At 41.6% G+C, this 20,253-nt stretch overlaps 1 protein-coding gene and 1 non-coding gene across 8 annotated transcripts in view; both read left to right on the top strand.

Annotated features, from left to right (window-relative positions):
- Positions 1 to 20,253, top strand: part of AAK1 (AP2 associated kinase 1) — a 184,253-nt gene that overhangs the window by 128,402 nt on the left and 35,598 nt on the right. For 5 of the 7 annotated variants that reach the window (XM_058429163.1, XM_058429165.1, XM_058429161.1 and 2 more), the window contains exons 12-16: positions 1,559 to 1,830; positions 6,001 to 6,276; positions 11,570 to 11,802; positions 13,459 to 13,616; positions 15,365 to 15,469. In XM_058429163.1, the coding sequence (XP_058285146.1) occupies positions 1,559 to 1,830; positions 6,001 to 6,276; positions 11,570 to 11,802; positions 13,459 to 13,616; positions 15,365 to 15,469 (1,044 nt within the window). The remainder of the gene's footprint in view (positions 1 to 1,558; positions 1,831 to 6,000; positions 6,277 to 11,569; positions 11,803 to 13,458; positions 13,617 to 15,364; positions 15,470 to 20,253) is intronic. The other 2 variants (XM_058429162.1, XM_032178662.2) reach the window with 1 other exon arrangement.
- On the top strand, positions 638 to 769 carry LOC116484372 (small nucleolar RNA SNORA36 family). The gene has a single exon (XR_004252545.1). It is a non-coding gene; the product is annotated as a small nucleolar RNA SNORA36 family (small nucleolar RNA).

A 20,253-nucleotide genomic window follows, 5' to 3' on the forward strand; every position in this document is an offset into this window, starting at 1 on the left:
ACAACAGGAAACGGAAAGCCTGGTTTGCTTTAGGATTGGAATCCAGAGGCACATAGAGATAACAGTGTTCCTCGAGGAACAGGAGGAAGCTGCCATTGAAATTGTATGGCAGTGGCCGGGCGTGGTGGCTCACGCCTGTAATCCCAACACTTTGGGAGTCCAAGACGGGTGAATCATCTGAGGTCAGGAATTCGATTTCAAGAACAGCCTAGCCAACATGATGAAACCCCATTTTTCAAAAAAAAACAAAAAAACAAAAAACAAACAAACAAAAAAAACCCAAAAAATTAGCCAGGGATTGTGGTGTGCGCCTGTAATCCAGCTACTGGGGAGGCTAAGGCAGGAGAATCGCTTGAACCTGGGAGGCAGAGGTTGCAGTGAGCCAAGACCAGGCCATTGCACTCCAGCCTGGGTGACAAGAGTGAAACGCCATTTCAAAAAAAAAAAAAAAAGAAAAGAAATTGTATGGCAAATGGCTGGCAAAAGGAGAGTCCTCCTTGAATTCTGAGATGCATCTCCAAAACCACTAAAGCCTGTTGTCGCTTTTTCTAGACTTGTCCCTGATTTTTGCAGTTTGGAACCTTATCCTCCCTCTTTATTTCATATATTTCCCTTTGCCTTTAAAAAAATAAGACTCTTCCAAAGTGTTGAGTTCAGTCCAGGGCAGCTTCCCTGTTCTGTTAATTAAACTTTGGGACATTGAAATGGGCTAGGGGAGATGATTGGGTAGAAAACATTATTTTATTCATTTGCCTCCCAGCCTACAAAAATGCCTGCTTGGGTCTAATACATCAACAGTTAAAGATGCCTGGAAGAGACAGGACTGAAGAGGCTGAAGAGCTTGGACTAGCAGACAAGTTACTTTCAATTTTAGGAAGTTTGGGGTCTGATGGGCTGAGATACAAAGAAACTGAATTATTTTCATACATGCCTGAAAAAAAGAAATAGAAACAAGACTCCTCTCTTTTGACATTCACAGAAGAATATTGTTTCTTTAATGCTTTGTCTCTTGAAGTATCTAATGCCCCTTCATGTTTTGGCATTCTGTTTCTAATGAAATGAGCTTTGTTTCTTAAAAAAGATTGATCCAAAATATCAAGTAACTGAACCCTACCAGGAAGCTGCTTTTGATGAATTTGGTAGCCATCTACTTACACAGACTGGGATAAACTACATGTAAAACACCAGGGAATGATTTTGTCATGCTGCATGCCAAGAGGGCAAAGCTTGTGCATACATACCAAAGGCCAGTTGAATATGTAGACACTTGGGATACCAACCAAAGTTGTGGTTGACTAAATGGGATGATTAATAAGGGAAGACTTTCTTAAGGAGGCAATATTGAACCTTGTTTTGAAAAATTTGAAGCACATAATTTAGCAAGAAGATAGAAAGACATTCCAGGTGGGACAGAGCATGTGGAAAGACAGTGAAGAGCACATGAATCTTGGGATACTCTGCACACTTGTCACCCCCTATTAATTGTTTTGGCAAGACAGAAAGCCATTTTTGTGTGGAAGCATTTGGAACCCTTACATGGACTTTATTCTCATTGCAGGATCCAGCAATCAGCCTGGCCTTTTAGCCAGTGTTCCCCAACCAAAACCCCAAGCCCCACCCAGCCAGCCTCTGCCACAAACTCAGGCCAAGCAGCCACAGGCTCCTCCCACTCCACAGCAGACGCCTTCCACTCAGGCCCAGGCCACACCCCAGCACCAGCAGCAACTCTTCCTCAAGCAGCAACAGCAGCAGCAACAGCCACCGCCACCACAGCAGCAGCCGGCAGGCACGTTTTACCAGCAGCAGCAGCAGCAGGCCCAGACTCAGCAGGTAAGGTGGTCAGAGTGTGGCCCTTGCTTGCATATCTGAGTCATGACTGTGAAAAGGCCCACTAGGTAAACGTATCTTCCCAGAGAGCCATTAAACATTACATCACTGTTTCTCATAGACGTAGATACTAAAGCATTGAGAAGCAGATCCATCACTCACACTCCTTTCACCTTTTTACTCAGGCCATGAGGAATCTGTCATCTGATTGAGGAACATCAGTACAAGAGCTATTTTTTGGCTGGGTGCAGTGGCTCGCGCCTGTAATCCCAGCACTTTGGGAGGCTGAGGCAGGTGGATCACGAGGTCAAGAGATTGAGACCATCCTGGCCAACATGATGAAACCCTGTCTCTACTAAAAACACAAAAATTAGCTGGACATGGTGGCACAAGCCTGTAGTCCCAGCTACTTGGGAAGCTGAGGCAGAAGAATCGCTTGAACCCAGGAGGCAGAGGTTCGGTGGGCCGAGATCACGCCATTGCACTCCAGCCTGGGCAACAAGAGCGAGACTCTGTCTCAAAAAAAAAAAAAACAAAACTATTTTTTTTTAAGGATTGCTTTTTTTCCTTCTCTTTTCTAATATAACTGTAACACCATTATCATAAGAGAGGAAAAATAACAAGTTTCTTATTATCAAATATCCATTAGTGTTTAACTGTTTCTGATATCTCATAATTAAGTTGGCTTGTTTGAATTAATATCCAATACTAACAGATTGTATTTAGTTGGTCTATATTGTTTTCCATTATCTTTTCATATATTTTTTCACATTTTTTACTATGAATGTATTCATTTTATAATGATGAGCGTATCTGTTTTTTTGGAGATATGGTCTTGCTCTGTTTCCCAGACTGGAGTGAAGTGGTGCAGTTATAGCTCACTGCAACCTCCAGTTCCTTTTCTCAAGTGATCATCCCAGCTGAGTCTCTCAAGTAGCTAGGACTATAAGGATGTGCCACTATGCCTGGCTAATTTTTATTGGTAGAGATGGGGGTCTCATTATTTTGCCCAGGCTGGTCTCAAACTCCCGGCCTCAAGCCATCCTCCCACCTCAGCCTCCCAAAGCATTGAAATTACACACATTAGCCTATGCGGCTGGCTGATATATCTTTTAAGTCCCCTTTTATCCATAGGTTCCCTCTCCTCTTTTTTTTTGTTTTGTTTTTTTTGTTTTTTGTCTTTTAATTTTTCGGAGAAACTGGATTATTTGTCCCGTGGAATTTTTGGCATTCTGGGTTTAGCTAATTGCATGCTGTGGTGTCATTTGATGTGTCTGACCATCTTCCGTGTACACTGGTAATTTCTTGAGGCTTACTCAGTATTTGATTCAGTTTGACAGTTCTTTATTCTTCCTGTTGTGTCATATCAGGAGGTCTGTAATGTCTCGCTGGCCTCTATTTCACTGATATTAAGATCAGGGAGCGTGTACTTTCAGATTTCCCTGAAGACTGCGTTTCCCAAAAATATATTTTAAAAAAAAGGAAAAGAAAAAGATCAATCAGTGTATTGAAGTGTTGTCTGTCTGATCTATTTGTTTAATGTTCCCCATTAGCTTAGCAGCCATTGCTGATCATTTCCCAAGTTCCTTAATTCATCAGGGATGGCACAATGATATTCTAACATTCCCTCTTCATTTGAGGGCTGGATGTTTTCCAGGAAGAAATTTTTTCATTAGTTCTTTAGCTACCCTGAGGTACTGTTTGTACAGAAAAGGCAGGAAAAACGCTTAATTCTTTCCTTTTGTTCGCTAGTTTTTGGAGTAATAAATTTGTTCCCTCTTGTCATCCAAAGGTGAACAGTGAGGTTTTTGTTTTGTTTAGTTTAGTATCATTAGGAATTCTTAGATTTTAACATATTTGATATCTTTGAATACATTCCTTTTTTGTTGTTGTTTTTACTAGAGATGGGGCCTTGCTGTGTTCCCCAGGCTGGAGTGCAGTAGCTGTTCACAGGCAGGATCCCACTACTAATCAGCCTTGGAGTTTTGACCTGCTCCGTTTCCAATCTGGGCTGGTTCAACCCTCCTTAGGCAACCTGGTGGTCCCCTGCTCCCGGGAGGTCCCCATACTGATGCTGACCTTAGTGCAGACACCCAACTAGAGTAGCACATTACAACCCAGAACTCCTGGGCTCAAGTGATCCTCCCGCCTCAGCCTTCCGAGTAGCTGGGATTACTGGTGCACACCACCATGCCTGGCATATTGCAGTTTAAAAAATTTATTTATTTTAAAGCTCAGATTGCCCCAACTTTGGCCAGTGGAAGTCTCTTCAAATTGGCTCCTAAATCCTTTGGATGTAACTCCAGTGGTCTTTAATGATTTCCTTGCTATCTAGGATCATGCTGCCCTTGACTTGAAATCATCCGTTTTTCTTAGGAGCTCTGTTTCTTTTTAGTGGAAATAATGTTTAGAAACCACAGTTTTGATGCTAGAGATACCATTTGCCTAATGGATTGGTTGTTGTTTCTAGGCCTTCTCAGCGGACAATTAGAAAATATGTTTTGTTTTGTTTTGTTTTGTTAGAGAATAGGCATTATGAATTCAGATTTATATTCCTAATTTGGATTTGTAATTACTGGATTTCTGTTCAACTTCTTGGATTTTGTTGTATTTTTATCTGGAAATCTTGATTCTTAACAGCATTAACATAGATAATTAATTGCTCTATCGTTTTAAGATAGCAATAACCATATGATTACTGAAAATAGTCTAAGATTTCCTTGCCCATTTTACCCTTAGAATGTTTAGCACCTTATTTTCTGGAGTGTTCAGCTACCAATTTGATACACCAGTTTATTTGCATTGTTTTGCTTTTGATTTTTAGTTATTGCTTTTTAAATTTTAGTTTAATTCTGTTTTGTGGATATGTGAAACATTTACATAGTTTCAAAGTTAAATCTGCAAAAGTCCATCCCCACCAACCCATATATAGTGGTATTGCTCATTCTTATTTACAACTTGAGAGTATTCTATTGGATATTTCCTTCAGGATATATCTATCATAGTATATTTAATCAGCCAGTCTCCTGTTGATAGACATTTGGGTTGTTTCCACTATTTTGCTGTTATAAGTAGGCAGCTATTTTTTTTTGACATCTTCTAATTTGTTAACCCTTTAACTTTGCTCCAGTAGACAAACAGTGTCCTCCCAACTGACTCTAATAACTACATAAACTATACAGGATGTTCAAAGATACAGTCTTGACCTTAGTTCATCAGCAGACCCTTATTTTGAGCTCTGTTTGTGTATGTAGCACATAGCCCCTAACAGTGGGGATTAGAGAGACATATAAGAAGTGTGGGCCAGGTACAGCGGCTCATGCTTGTAATCTCAGCACTTTAGGAGGCCGAAGTGGGAGGATTGCTTGAGCCCAGGAGGTCGAGACAGCCTAGGCAACATTGTGAGACTGTGTCTCTACAAAAAATAAGAAAAAAAATTAGCCAGGCATGGTGGTGTGCACCTGTGATACCAGCTACTTAGGAGGCTGAGGTGGGATGATCAGTTGAGCCCAGGAGGTCAAGGGTGCAGTGAGCCGAGATTGCTTGCACCACTACATCCCAGCCTGGGCAACAGAGCGAGACACTATCTCAAACAAACAAAAGGAAGCGTCATAGAGTATACTGGCTATTTTGAATGTTTAAGGAAGCTTAATAAAAATGGAGCTCTTGGGAAATAATTTTTAGTAAGACTTGAGATGAGTCTTAATAGTTGAGTTAACATTTAGGTTATTCTTTTCAGTGTCATCATTGCTTCATCCTGTTCAGGTAAGGAAGCATTTTAATCTTGGCTACTTCAAATCCCTTTATAAGAAGAATAACCTCTATGATTAGGAGATCGTTTATTAGCTCCTGCTGTACTCTAGCTTATGGAGTCACATGATGTTTAGTCAGATAGCTTCCCTTAGGCAAGGCCCAGAAACCCACTTGGAAGGCCAGTCTGTAGTGCAGGAGGCAGCCTGGTGCAATGGATGGAGCCTAGCAGTGTAAGGGACTGCTGCTATGTTGTATTTTAATGCCGTGAGGTCTCTATCATGAGATTTTAGGCCTAGCCTCAAGACTTTTCTACTTGCCCTTGCCTTTGGCTTTAGCACTGGTCTTCATTGTTATTGAGACATTTGTCTTTTGTGACTATTCTGGGACAGGCCCTTATTCATCTCCTCATTTCTTGCTCAGTTTCAGGCAGTACATCCAGCAACCCAGCAACCAGCAATTGCTCAGTTCCCTGTGGTGTCCCAAGGAGGCTCTCAACAGCAGCTAATGCAGAATTTCTACCAGCAGCAGCAGCAGCAACAACAACAGCAACAGCAACAGCTGGCCACAGCCCTGCATCAACAACAGCTGATGACTCAGCAGGCTGCCTTGCAGCAAAAGCCCACTGTGGCAGCAGGACAGCAGCCCCAGCCACAGCCAGCTGCAGCCCCACAGCCAGCCCCTTCCCAGGAGCCAGCGGTAAGAATCAACCAGAGCTCAGGGCACAAAAGCAGCAGAGGAATGTGCAGCGACAGCTAGGGGAAGAGTGGGAAAGATGGCAGCAGCTGATGAGGGGCCAGGTTGCTTTCCCACCTGGGTGGTTCAGATATTTGATCTTTCCTTGATATATCCAAGAATAGTATGAGATGTTCTGTAGAAGATAGAGGTTTTTTAAAAAAATAATTCTAGGCTACTGATGAAGAGCCTTCTTAATTTTTATCACTCTGAAACTAGGCTAGCAGGAAGATCTGTTCATCATCTCCGTCAGTGTCACTTTGAACAGTCAAGGACCTAGGCAGGATTAAAGCTAATCCCTTTCTCTTCTTCAAAGGGCAGTTTGATCCATTGTGCCCTTTCCAGACCCTGAGTCCTCCACGTTGTGTTTATTCTTTGTCTTGGATGACATTACTAATCACATTATTTAAGTTTACCATGCAGCTCCCATCAAGGGCCTGCTTACCTGGGACCATTCACCCTGGTGTAATCCCCCTGGGTACCAGAGCATCTGAGTATCCAGTCATTTGAGCCATCTTGTCAGTTTAGGAATTGGGCATGTCCACTTTTAGATATTGGTTGAGTATGGCATCAGAACCCCTCTTCTGATTGTCCTCTACAGTTTCAACACACACAGGCACATCATGCTTTGGCCTTTGATAAGTGGATTTTTTTCTGTACTCATATTTTTCTGAGTGACAGTGATAGAAAATTTTATGGTGTTAGAAAAAGACATTTTGGGCCGGGCACAGTGGCTCACGCTTGTAATCCCAGCACTTTGGGAGGCCGAGGCGGGCGGATCACGAGGTCAGGAGATCGAGACCACAGTGAAACCGTGTCTCTACTAAAAATACAAAAAAAAAAAATTAGCCGGGCGTGGTGGCGGGCACCTGTAGTCCCAGCTACTCGGGAGGCTGAGGCAGGAGAATGGCGTGAACCTGGGAGGCGGAGCTTGCAGTAAGCCGAGATTGCGCCACTGCACTCCAGCCTGGGCGACAGAGCGAGACTCTGTCTCAAAAAAAAAAAAAGAAGAAAAAGACATTTTGCATGCGCAGCTGATAGAGTGTCACAGCTACCCTGTTACTCCCAGGGAAGTCTAACTACTAGAGGAACAAAGGAAAAGTAAGAAACCATCTTACTGCTGGGCACAGTGGCCTCACGCCTGTAATCCCAGCACTTTGGGAGGCCGAGGCGGGCGGATCACGAGGTCAGGAGATCGAGACCATCCTGGCTAACATGGTGAAACCACATCTCTACTAAAAATAAAAATAAAAAAATTAGCCGGGCGTGGTAGCAGGCACCTGTAGTCCCAGCTACTCGGGAGGCTGAGGCAGGAGAATGGCGTGAGCCCAGGAGGTGGAGCTTGCAGTGAGCGGAGATCGTGCCACTGAACTCCAGCCTGGGCCACAGAGCACGACTCCATCTCAAAAGAAAAAGAAACCATCTTTCTGAGGATTGATTTCTAATAGAGTTTTGTCTCCCGTCTTAAACCAGAAAACCTACATCCCTTCGAAACGAAGCAGTGCCGTAGATTGTCTTCTTTAAGTCTTAGCTAAGTGTGTGTTTAGTGTCTTTACACCTTCGTTTCTAAAACAACTCAGACTTCCTGCAGGTGTGGAGTAGACAGTGAGTCTCTGTATTTTTAACAAGAGATAAAGTTCCTCTTGTTCATGGAAAAAGAGTTTTTTTAAAAATTAGTACATGATATAGCTAGAAGGGACCTTAATTATCCAGTTCAGCCTCCTCATTTTGCGGAATTGGAAACTGAGGCATAGACTAGAAAGTGGTTGCCCAAGACATACAAACTGATGGTAGTGGAGCTGGGGCAAGAATCAAAGAATCCTGATCTGTGTTTAAGTTTAATTATAACAAATGCTCATTCAGGGTTATAAAATGATCAACTACTACTGACTACACTTCTTATGAGGTTCCCCTATACTTCTCCTAGACAAAAGTGTCTACTCCCTTGGGAATGAGTTATGAACTTTCTCCATGTTCTCTGGATGAAAAAATACTTTGAACACTTTGCTCTGGGATAGTTGGTTTTGGGAACAGAGAGGAAACAGAAGTAGACCATGCTTTGGCCGGGAGCCATAGAGCTTCTCAGCTTTGACCCATCCCTGTCTCCGCTGACTCTTGGCAGGGCTAATCTAGAGAAGCAAGTGAGTGAAGGTAAAGTGTACCCTGTAGCCATCTTAAAGCAATAATTAGCAAAGGGAAAATGGCCATATGCCCTAGATGTTTATTGCAGTCTTATTAATAATAGCCCAAAGAAGCAACCTAAATTGCTGAGGAACCTAACTGTGCAGCCATTAAAAAGCATAGTTATGAAGTCTGTACAACAGTATGAAAAGAAATGCTCATTAGGTAATGTTAAGGGAATTGTGAAATTATGGAAAAACTATATACTTGAAAAGAGACTTAAAGTATAAGGTACCAAAAAGATAAGAATTGTATCTAGTTGTATTAGAGCGATGGAATAGAAGTCTATTTTCTGTATTCTTACATTTCTTGATGTGATTATACTCCTTTTATAATTACATTTTTTTCTAAAATCTTCAGCAAAATAGACATCCGAGTCTTTTTATTCCTTCTCCTGTGGTCTCTCTGTCCCTCCTCCCACTTTCCAATCCTGTTTGGATGGGATGGCATCATGGGGCAGAAAAGAGTCCTGAGCCACAGTCAGGAGACATGGGCTCTGCTTCCAGTTAACCCTGTGACCTTGAATGAGCACTTGGCCTCAGTACAGGAGTTGAAATCTGCGTTTTCTAAGGTCCCTTTAAACTCTCACATTCTTTGATTCTAAGTGGAAGTAGAACTGTCTGCCAGGTTGCTAGGAGGCGTAGCTGAACAGGTACAAACCACTTAGTGTCTGTAGATGGCTGTTATAGGGCAAGGTGTCCTGAAGGAGGCATCTAATCTTCAGTGTGCTGCATTTGGAGAACAGAAGAGAAAAATGTTCTCCAAGTGGTAAGAAAACCACCCAACCCCTTTCCTTTATGCCATCAACCTCGAGACAAAACAACTTCGGATGTAAAATGCCCTGGGGATTTCACCATCCCTTCCCTCCAGTCCTTCATCTCAGAATAGAGTTGTCACTGGACTCTTCAAAATAAAGGGACCCAACAGTTTAGTATTCTTTTCAGATTAATGGATGTCTCATGAAAGAAGCCCATTCAGTGTGTCCTCAAAGCCGTCTGACCGCTATGTGTGGTAATATTCAGCCAGCTGTTACAGGCACAACTCTGGACCCCCAGAGGAAGTTGTGGAGCTGGAGCTGTGGTTGTCTTCACAGAGCACTCTGCCTCTCCTTCAGCAGGGCAGCTTTGTTACCCTTCTAACCTCTGATTGATATTAGAACCTTATATTGTAACATTCAGCCTGTCGGTTAAGTGGATGGAATACTGACACGTGTACATAGTCTGCCTTAATAAATTTTCCAAGTCCTGAGGACAAGATGAGGGCAGTCGATATCCCAAGCTAGAAGCATCTGACCCAGGTAGCTGGATAGTCTAGTTTCCTTAAACTCTCTCAGGGCCTGCCTTTGTGGACACTGAGACTGCAGCTGAACTGAGTTGCAGTGTGGAGCAGCAACTCTAATCTGAGAGGAGGGACTGGAGGGAAGGGATGGTGAAATCCCTGGGGCATTTTATATCCAAAGTTATTTTATCTCTAGGCTGATAGCGTAAAGGAAAGGGATTGGGTGGCTTTCTTAACATTTTTTGTTCATTTTCCTTGATATAGGTGACTTATGCTTAAGGACCACTCATGTGGTCACAAAGATGTTCTCACCTGTATGTTGTTCTGTGGTGGCAGTTTGGCCTGTTTTGAAAATGGCCCACATCACAAGAGTCCTTGTATTATTAGCTCAGTCATCATCAATACCTTTTTTTCTTTCTTCTTCTTATATTCTCTGCCAGTTCTTCAATATTATGTGCAAACTGAAGATTGAAACAAGTGAATCCCACTAAACTAATGCTATATATTTTCTTAGGAGTTGCCACAGAAATAGGATCTTATATACTCATCCCATCAATGAAATAAAGAGACTTAACAACAAAACAAAAAGGGGAATGCTTATACATTCTTGATGGGAGTATAAGTTAGTTCAACCATTGTGGAAAGCAGTGTGGTGATTCTTCACAGAGTTAAAAACAGAACTACTATTCAACCCAGCAATCCCATTACTGGTGTATACTCAAAGGAATATAAATTGTTCTGCCATAAAGACACATGCATGTGTATGTTCATTGCAGCACTATTCATAATAGCAAAGACATGGGATCAACCTAAATGCCTGTCAATGGGAGATTGGATAAAGAAAATGTGGTACATATACACCATGGAATGCTATGCAGCCATTAAAAAGAAGGAGGATGGAGGCTTTGCAAGAACGTGGTTGGAGCTGGAGGCCATTATCCTTAGCAAACTATTGGAGGAATAGAAAACCAAATAGCACATGCACTCACTTACAAATGGGAGCAACATGATGAGAACTCATGGACACAAAGAGGGAAACAACAGATGCTGGGGCCTCCTTGAAGGTGGAGGGTGGGAGGAGGGAGAGGATCAGAAAAAATAGGCTTAGTACCTTGGTGACAAAATAATCTGCACAACAAACCCCCATGACAGGAGTTTACCTGTTTACCTGTATAACAAACCTGCACGTGTACCCCCGAACCTAAAATAAAAGTTTAAAACAAACAAGCAGTAACATTTATTAATCACAGTAGAATTCTCTCTGACTCACTCCCAACCTGTGGTCTCGCTATGGCAGAGAGTGGGGAATCTCTTAGCAGAAGTCATTCAGCCTAAATGTGTTTCGCTGGAGATATGTCTTCATTGGCCTCTACCTGTAGTGATAGGATCTATTGCCTGCCCTTTGGAAGCATTCTGAATGAGTTTGTGTGTGACTCCAGAAATAGAAAGTGGTCCTTTATGATAAATTCTAGATCTTTACAGGTGGAATAGCTTCTGCATTCTTATGCTTTGAGCTGAATATGGTTAACATATGGTTACCCTATATATTATCACTGATGTAGATGGAAATTTATGTGTATCAGGCAAATACCATGTTGTTATCAGTCTCAAAGTTGCAGCACAGATTGTCAAAGCCTGGATTTTTCTTTCTGGGCGTTATTGATAAACGTAGCCATTTCAGTCTCATGTTAGTGCTTATGTGGCATTTTTTTTTTTTTTTTTTTTGGAGCTTACCTGTTTGTTTTTCCTTTAACTTTTTTTTTTTTTTTAATGAAACACTTTCCATCTCTCTTCCTAGCAGATTCAAGCCCCAGTAAGACAACAGCCAAAGGTTCAGACAACCCCACCTCCTGCCGTCCAGGGGCAGAAAGTTGGATCTCTCACTCCACCCTCATCCCCCAAAACCCAACGTGCTGGGCACAGGCGTATTCTCAGTGACGTAACCCACAGTGCAGTCTTTGGGGTCCCTGCCAGCAAATCAACCCAGCTGCTCCAGGCAGCTGCAGCTGAGGCCAGTCTCAATAAGTCCAAGTATGTGGTGCTTCCTCTTTGTTGTTCTTCCCCCTGTGGGCAAGGTTTGCCTGCGGCTGTTAGTGTGTGATTCTTTGCATAATTGTGTAGATGTGTGTAATGCAAATACAGTGGTGTGTACTTGTGTTTGTTTATTTTTCTGGTTTGTTTATTTTTCTGGCTCGTTTCATCTTGCATGTACTTGTGTTTAATGAGCAGCTGTGAATTTGTCTTTAGTGCATGGGCCATACTAATCTTAAGAAATCTTTTCCTACTTGGCCCACTGTTCTCATTCTCTCACCTGTTCCATGGTTTACAGTGTGTTCTCTGAACTCTCGATCTGACCGAGTCTTTCCATGCTGAAAAGTCTTTCATTGGCTCCTCATGACCTGTCGGATGATAGCTGAGCACACTGCTTAACACAGCAGGGCCTATTGTGTTTCACAGGCAGACTTGCCACTCTTCACCTTCCCGAGTCCTTTGTTCCTCCTATACCCTCTCCTGGGACTGCTGCGCTCCTCCTTGCCCACCTAGGGAATGTTCATTTATTCATCAAGATCCATGTCAGAGGTTGACTTTTCCTTGACCCTTCCTCTGATATGATGTATAATTTTTATCTGAACTTTTTTTTGAGCTTGTATGACATTGTATTGTCGTTAATTATTTGTATGTCTGACCGAACTGGTTTGTGAGTTCTCCAAGACAACGACCATGTCTTAGTCAACCTTTGGAAATCCAGTGACTGGTTCTGTGCCCGAGAAGCAGATTTTGATGAGTGTTGAGTAAATGCAGTTTCAGACCCTTAACTGTCTTGGAACCATGCACTCTAAAGTTAAAATCTTTCAATGAAGTTAGAGACTTTATAAGAAAATTATATAATGATATTTAGAGGCACAAAGTAGTGGTAACTGTCTTTACTTCTTTTTAATTGTGATGGTGACCCTTAACTGTATGCATGCTGGATCCTGAGAGATGAGAGGCAGCCTAAATAGACCTCTTTCCTGCCCTTCCAGGGGTCAGTTATTGTGGATGTTATGGTGGTCACCACAAGATATACAAGTCTAAGAACAGGTTGCTTTTAGATCCTGAACTGAAACAACTTGTAGATAAGACTAAAAACCTAAGCAAGAGATTAAGAAAGTAGTGGGAGGTAGTGAGTCATGAAGGAAAGGAGACATTCATTTCACAAACTGGAATGGGTATCTGTGGAAATTGTTTAGGTGCTGTGGAAAGCCCTTTTAGGAAAACACTGTGGGCCGGACGCAGTGGCTCACGCCTGTAATCCTAGCACTTTGGGAGGCAGGCAGGTGGATCACCTGAGGTCAGGAGTTCAAGACCAGCCTGGCCAATATGGCGAAACCTTGTCTGTACTAAAAATACAAAAATTAGCCAGGCGTGGTGGCATGCGCCTGTAATCCCAGCTACTCAGGAGGCTGAGGCAGGAGAATCGCTTGAACCCAGGAGACAGAGGTTGCAGTGAGTCGAGATCACGCCATTGTGCTTCAACCTGGGTGAAAGAGCAAAACTCTGCCTCAGAAAAAAAAAAAATACTGTGGTGGAAAATGATGGTTTGACCCAGAAAAGAATTTGATCCTGAAACAGAGAAAATAAGTTGACCCTTTTTGTTTTCTTCAACTTTTATATCTTTTTGTTTTGTGGGGGTGGAAACCTACCTAGGTCTGCAACCACCACTCCATCAGGCTCTCCTCGGACCTCTCAACAAAACGTTTATAATCCTTCAGAAGGGTCTACGTGGAATCCCTTCGATGACGATAATTTCTCCAAACTCACAGCTGAAGAACTGCTAAACAAGGACTTTGCCAAGCTGGGGGAAGGTGAGTAAGCTGTGTCTTTTTCTGTGCTTCTTGATTATAGATTCTCTGTGCTAAGAAATAACCAGGAATGAGAAAGAATCGTAACTCTAGAAGGGTATGCATGTGGAAACGTAGGCTTGGGCCTTTGCATAAGGCTTGATTTCAAAGTATGCATACAAATTGGTTTTTATTTTTACCATGGGCCCTGAAGTCCTCATCTTCAGGAAATCCTGATCTATTGTGGGTGGTAGCAAGGAGAATGTGATGCTTAGGGAAGAAACTTGTAGAAAAGGTTTGTGACGTAGTCCAGGATAACAGCATCAGGCATGGTCCCTCCTTGGAGGAGTGTGATGGTTCCCTCATCCTAGGTTGGTTTATTGTCCCAGAAAGTTGCCACTACTTGTCCATGAATGTGCCTTCACATGGACACTGAATCTTTCTTTCACTATAATCAGAGTTCTGTATTACTGTACTACACAGAAAGATGATTAAATAGAAGATATACTTCTGCCTGAAGAACAGTCTACTTTGGAAGGCAGGACACACACACACACACACACACACACACACAGAGGCACATGCACACACTTTGGAACAAATTCTAATATGCATAATTCTAATAATTCTAATAATGTTAGAGAGTACTCTAATAAAAAGAGTACTCTCAATGTAGATAAGGGCGCAGGATAAAGGAATGATGAGAACCAATTGAGTGGTATGAACTATTGGCCAAACATTTTGGCTTTAACTATCATTTTATAGAAATCTTTTAAAACTCAAATCCAGGTGTGGTGGCTCATGCCTGTAACCCAGTACTTTGGGAGGCTGAGGCAAGAGAATCGCTTGAGCCCAGGAGTTCAAGACCAGCCTGGGCAACATGCCAAGATCCTATCTCTAAAAAATTTTAAAAATTAGCTGGGCATCCTGGCACACATCTGTAGTCCCAGCTACTTGGGAGGCTGAGGTGGAAGGATCACTTGAGCCCAAGAGGTCGAGGCTGCAGTGGGCTATGAATTTACCACTGCACTCTAGCCTAGGTGACAGAGTGAGACCCTGTCTATTGAAAAAAATTCCTATTACTTTCTTGCTTTTTTAAACAGAAGATAGGGCATGGTACTTAACTTTTTTGGCAACTTTGTTTCAGTGTTATGTATACCAGTTGTTATTCTGGACTGTAAATAGAAATACCTCTATAGACTACTGAAAATTGTAGTATTTTTGTACCCAAATAACTAGCCCCTGAGTTTTAATAATTTCCTCTCCCTTTTCTTACTGTTCAGCTGTCAGCTTTCACATTAAGCTACTGTCATTATGCTTGTCCCTCATAACATCTCATTATTGCCATCTCCACCACTCCCTCTTCTCATTTGCTCTCCTAAACTGCTTCCAACATGGAAAGCAGATCATCAAACTCATTAGAGCTGTATAAAGTGAATAGATTACAAGTGAGGGTGGGAGGCATTCAATGTGCAGTTCCGTAGTGTTAAGTACATTCACACTGTTGTGCAACCAACCAATCTCCAGAACCCTTTTCATCTTGTAAAACTGATGACATGCTCTCTTTTGATTCTTAACAATTTCCTTTTTTTTTCTCAGCTGCTCTCTCAGTTACTGCAATGACTAGACAAGGACCTTTGAATGTGTCGCCATAATGCAGTAAAAGTAGTCAAGTCCAGAAGTCAGTTGAGAGAATGCCCCTCACTTCTGCCATGTGTGTGTGCCTCACAAGATTCTGCTAGAATGAACTGAGTGGTGTCTTGTCTCTCTAGGCAAACATCCCGAGAAGCTTGGAGGCTCAGCTGAGAGTTTGATCCCAGGCTTTCAATCAACCCAAGGTGATGCTTTTGCTACGACCTCATTTTCTGCTGGAACTGGTTAGTATGGCAAATACCTGGAACATGAGGTTCACTGTTGTTACCTTCACACTGTTTTTCACTCCACAGATAACTCTAGCATGCCAGTGAAATCCAAATCCTGGCAGTAACATGTATATATATCTATTTTTTTCATGGTCTATTTAATTTAAAACTTACTTTTTTTAATTCAAAAGCTTTCTGATCAAAAAGGGATAAAGATCTAGAACCACTTTGAATTAAAGTGGCAGGACAGTCTGGCAGTAATATGCAGGACTTGTTCTCTCTAATCCACAGGCACGTCTTAAACAAATATTTCTAGATTTAAGAAACACCCAGTGTTCATTGCTTGTAATTTCTTAGGTTTCTGAGATGTCTTGAAGAATTTTAAAAATTAAATGTTCTGTTATATCTAACGGTCCTCTAAACTGTTTGTGTGTGTGTGTGTGTGTGTGCATGTGCTGTTGGGGAGAAGGAGGGAGGTATTTTTTAATGAGACTTCTAAAAAAGGAGGGAGGTTTCTTTTAATGAGACTTTGTTAAAAGTATAGAAGCAATCATAAGAGACAAACTTTCCCTTCTATTAATAAAAAATTATACATTTTGATTATATAAAGTTAGTAATTTATAGAGAAGAAAGTTAAAATTCTCCATGATCTCACCACCAAGAGATAGCCCAGGCATGCTATTTTTTTTTTTTTTTTTTTGAGACGGAGTCTCGCTCTATCGCCCAGGCTGGAGTGCAGTGGCGCAATCTCGGCTCACTGCAAGCTCCGCCTCCTGGGTTCACGCCATTCTCCTGCCTCAGCCTCTCCGAGTAGCTGGGACTACAGGCGCCCGCCACCACGCCCGGCTAATTTTTTGTATTTTTAGTAGAGATGGGGTTTCACCGTGGTCTCGATCTCCTGACCTCGTGATCCGCCCGCCTCGGCCTCCCAAAGTGCTGGGATTACAAGCGTGAGCCACCACGCCCGGCCAGATGCTATTTTGATGTCTGTTAGAGGCATTTAACCTTTTGAGAGTCACAGATATCTTTGTGAATCTAATGAAAGTTATAGGTCTCCCTGACCAGAATACACATGATCACAATTTTTTTTTTTTGAGATGGAGTCTCGCTCTGTTGCCCAGGCTGGAGTGCAGTGGCTCAATCTTGGCTCACTGCAACCTCTGCCTCCTGGGTTCAAGTGATTTCCCGCCTCAGCCTCCAGAGTAGCTGGGATTACAGGCACCTGCCATCATGCCCGGCTAATTTTTGTATGTTTGTAGAGACAGGATGTCACCATGTTGGCCAGGCTGGTCTTGAACTCTTGATTTCAGGTGATCTGCCTGCCTTGGCCTCCGAAAGTGCTGGGATTACAGGCGTGAGCCACCATGGCCGGCCATATGACCACAATTTTGTACACTCTTTGGCCCCCTGATTAAGACTCTGAGACTCTGATATGCATCTTCTTTTTTTTTTTTTTTTTTTTTTTTTGAGATGGAGTCTCATTCTGTCACCCAGGCTGTAGTGCAATGGCACAACCTCAGCTCACTGCAAACTCTGCCTCACAGGTTCAAGCAATTCTTATGCCTCAAGCCTCCCAAGTAGCTAGGACTACTGGTGTGTGCCACTATGGCTGGCTAATTTTTGTATTTTTAGTAGAGACGGAGTTTCACCATGTTGGCCATGCTAGTCTCGAACTCCTGACTTCAAGTGATCTGCCTGCTTCGGCCTCCCAAAGTGCTGGGATTACAGGCGTGAGCTACCACGCCCAACCTGATATGCATCTTTATAGTCATATTTTTTTTTTTTTTGGCTTTTTACTTCTTTTTTTTTTTATTTTTATACTTTAGGTTTTAGGGTACATGTGCACAATGTGCAGGTTTGTAATTTTGAAGCCTGATTTTTTTCACTTAATGAACCTGGCACATTTCTCCTACATCGTTAAAGAAGCTTCTAAAATATAATTTTTTTTTTTTTTTTTTAGACGGAGTTTTACTCTTGTTGCCGGGACTAGAGTGCAATGGTGAGATCTTGGCTCACTACAACCTCCACCTCCCAGGTTCAAACGATTCTCCTGCCTCAGCCTCCTGAATAGCTGGGATCACAGGCGTGTGCCACCATGCCCAGCTAATTTTGTTAAAGTATAATTTTTAAAAAGTACCTGCATTAACTTCCATTATATGGCCGGGTGCAGTGGCTCACGCCTGTAATCCCAGCACTTTGAGAGGCCGAGGTGGGCAGATCGCTTAAGGTCAGGAGTTTGAGACCAGCCTGGCCAACATGGTGAAACCTCGTCTCTACCAAAAAATACAAAAATTAGCCAGGTATGGTGGCGCACACCTGTAGTCCCACTTATTCAGGTGGCTGAGGTGGGAGGATCCCTTGACCCCAGGAGGCAGAGGTTGCAGTGAGCTGAGATCACAACACTGCTTTCTAGCCTGGGCAACAGAGTGAGATCCTGTCTCAAAAAAAAAAAAAAAAACACACACACAAAACTTCTAGGATACACCAGATGTATGATATATCCTAGTATATTTAACCAGTTGCATCTTTTTTAACATTAACTTTATTTCAGTATTTACTATTATAAATATTTCAGCAATGAATGTGAGCTTTTGAAAGTATTCTTTATAAGATATAGAATTTGGCATGTTTCTAAAAGTGATCTTTTTAATTATACTGATTAGTATCTACTTTGAACCTTATTGTATATTCTTTCTGCCTGCTTTCTTTAGGAATGTTAGTAGTTTTTCTAACCTCATAAGTTTATTTCTGAATAGAGCGTTGTCATTTCATAATATTTGATATGTAATACTCTCTTATTCTTATTTTCTGGATATTTTTAAATAGAAGTTTCCATTTTTTCTTTAACCAAAAGTTACTCAGGTTATGTTTTCATTGCGCTATGACCAATATGGCCTGTGCAGTCTTTGCTGTAAACTATACTGAAGGGCTGTCTGTGGCCCAGTTTGTTATTCATTTTTAAATGTCCTCTGGAAATTAGCAGTTTCCATGTCAATAAATATTAATCTACAATATGATTGTTCATGGAAGAATGGTAAAATTTATTTAATATCCCCTTTTATGAATATTTACATCGTTACCAATTTTTCACCATATAAATATTCTTGAAGCTAAATTTTTGTTTATATCCTTTACAGTTTCTCTAAGATAACTTCTAAGAGACTATGTGCTAAATCAAAAGTATGTGTATTTTAAGGTTTTTTATACATATTTTCAAGTTGTACTCCAAGAAAGCTATATAAATTTTATTTCGATTAATAGTGAATGAGAGTCATTTTCCCTGCCATTTCTCCACCCAGCCAGCACAGCCCAGACTGTAGACAGAGAACCTTATTTTTATTTTATTTATTTATTTATTTATTTATTTTTTCAGACAGTTCTGCTCTTGTTGCCCAGGCTGGAGTGCAATGGCACAATCTTGGCTCACTGCAACCTCTGCCTCCCGGTTCAAGTGATTCTCCTGCCTCAGCCTCCCAAATAGCTGGGATTATAGGCATGCGCCACCACACCAGGCTAATTTTGTACTTTTAGTAGAGACAGGGTTTCTCCATGTTGGTCAGGCTGGTCTCGAACTCCCGACCTCAGGTAATCCGCCTGCCTCAGCCTCCCAAAGTGCTGGGATTACAGACGTGAGCCACCGCGCCCGGCCAGAGAACCTTATTTACTGACCCATTTTTATTTCTTTGAGATTTGTATTGTTTGTGTCCTTTGCCTTTTAGATTCATTTTGTAAGCATTCTTCATATGTCACATATTATCTTTTCCTAGAAAATCATCTGCAGTTTTAAAATTTTTCATTAAAGTACAACAATATGTATATATCTTTTAATATCTGTGTACATTAATTTTAATTGTATGTATTTGTGTTCCTCTTTTTCTTGGTAACTCTAGCTAGAGGTTGGATGTTTTATTATATTTTCAGAGACAACACTTAGATGTATAAAATCTTCTGTTCTCTTTTTTATTCTTTAACTTTTGCTTTTATCTTTATTACATTTTCTTGTTTGTTTGTTTGTTTGAGATGGTGTCTCGCTCTGTTGCCCAGGCTGGAGTGCAGTGGTGGGATCTCTGTTCACTGCAACCTCTGCCTCCTGGGTTCAAGCAATTCTCCTATCTCAGCCTTCCAAGCAGCTGGGACAACAGGTGCACGCCACCATGCGCAGCTAATGTTTTGTATTTTTAGCAGAGACGGGGTTTCACCATATTGGCCAGCCTGGTCTCAAACTCCTGACCTCAGGTGATCCACCCACCTTGGCCTCCCAAATGCTGGGATTACAGGCGTGAGCCACCTCGCCTGGCCATTTTCTTGTTTTTCTTATATTTGGTGATATTAAGAGGAACACATAGTAATATATTTTAAAATTCTTTTTTAAAAAATAAAGTACTTGGGCTGTAAGTTTTTCTTCACAATTTGACAGTCATTTTCACCCAGCACAAAAGTGGGGAGGGAGGCTAATTATAATCTTCAGGGAGGCTTTGTCATGTGAAAATATTCCAATGTCCTCTTTTCTCTTTCTCCAGTTGCCTCGCTTCAACCTTTGAAGATTACACTGTTTATTGAGAATGCTTTCTAATGAGTGTGTATTCCCCTAGTAAAAAAAAAAAAAAATGGAGTTGTGTGGAGCTTAACCATAGCTCATAAATCTTTGTATGATATTCTCATTATTATTTTGTAGTTATGCTTTTCATTATTAAGTAGTTAAAAATTTTTGTTTCACTTTTAGCTTTGTTTGTGTAAATTTTGTAAGTATATTGATATTTTGGTGAAATTTGAAAATGTTCCAAAACCAGGTCATGCTG

The sequence above is a fragment of the Hylobates moloch genome, unplaced genomic scaffold (assembly GCF_009828535.3).
Source record: "Hylobates moloch isolate HMO894 unplaced genomic scaffold, HMol_V3 SCAFFOLD_15, whole genome shotgun sequence".
NCBI classification, from domain to species: Eukaryota; Metazoa; Chordata; class Mammalia; order Primates; family Hylobatidae; genus Hylobates; species Hylobates moloch.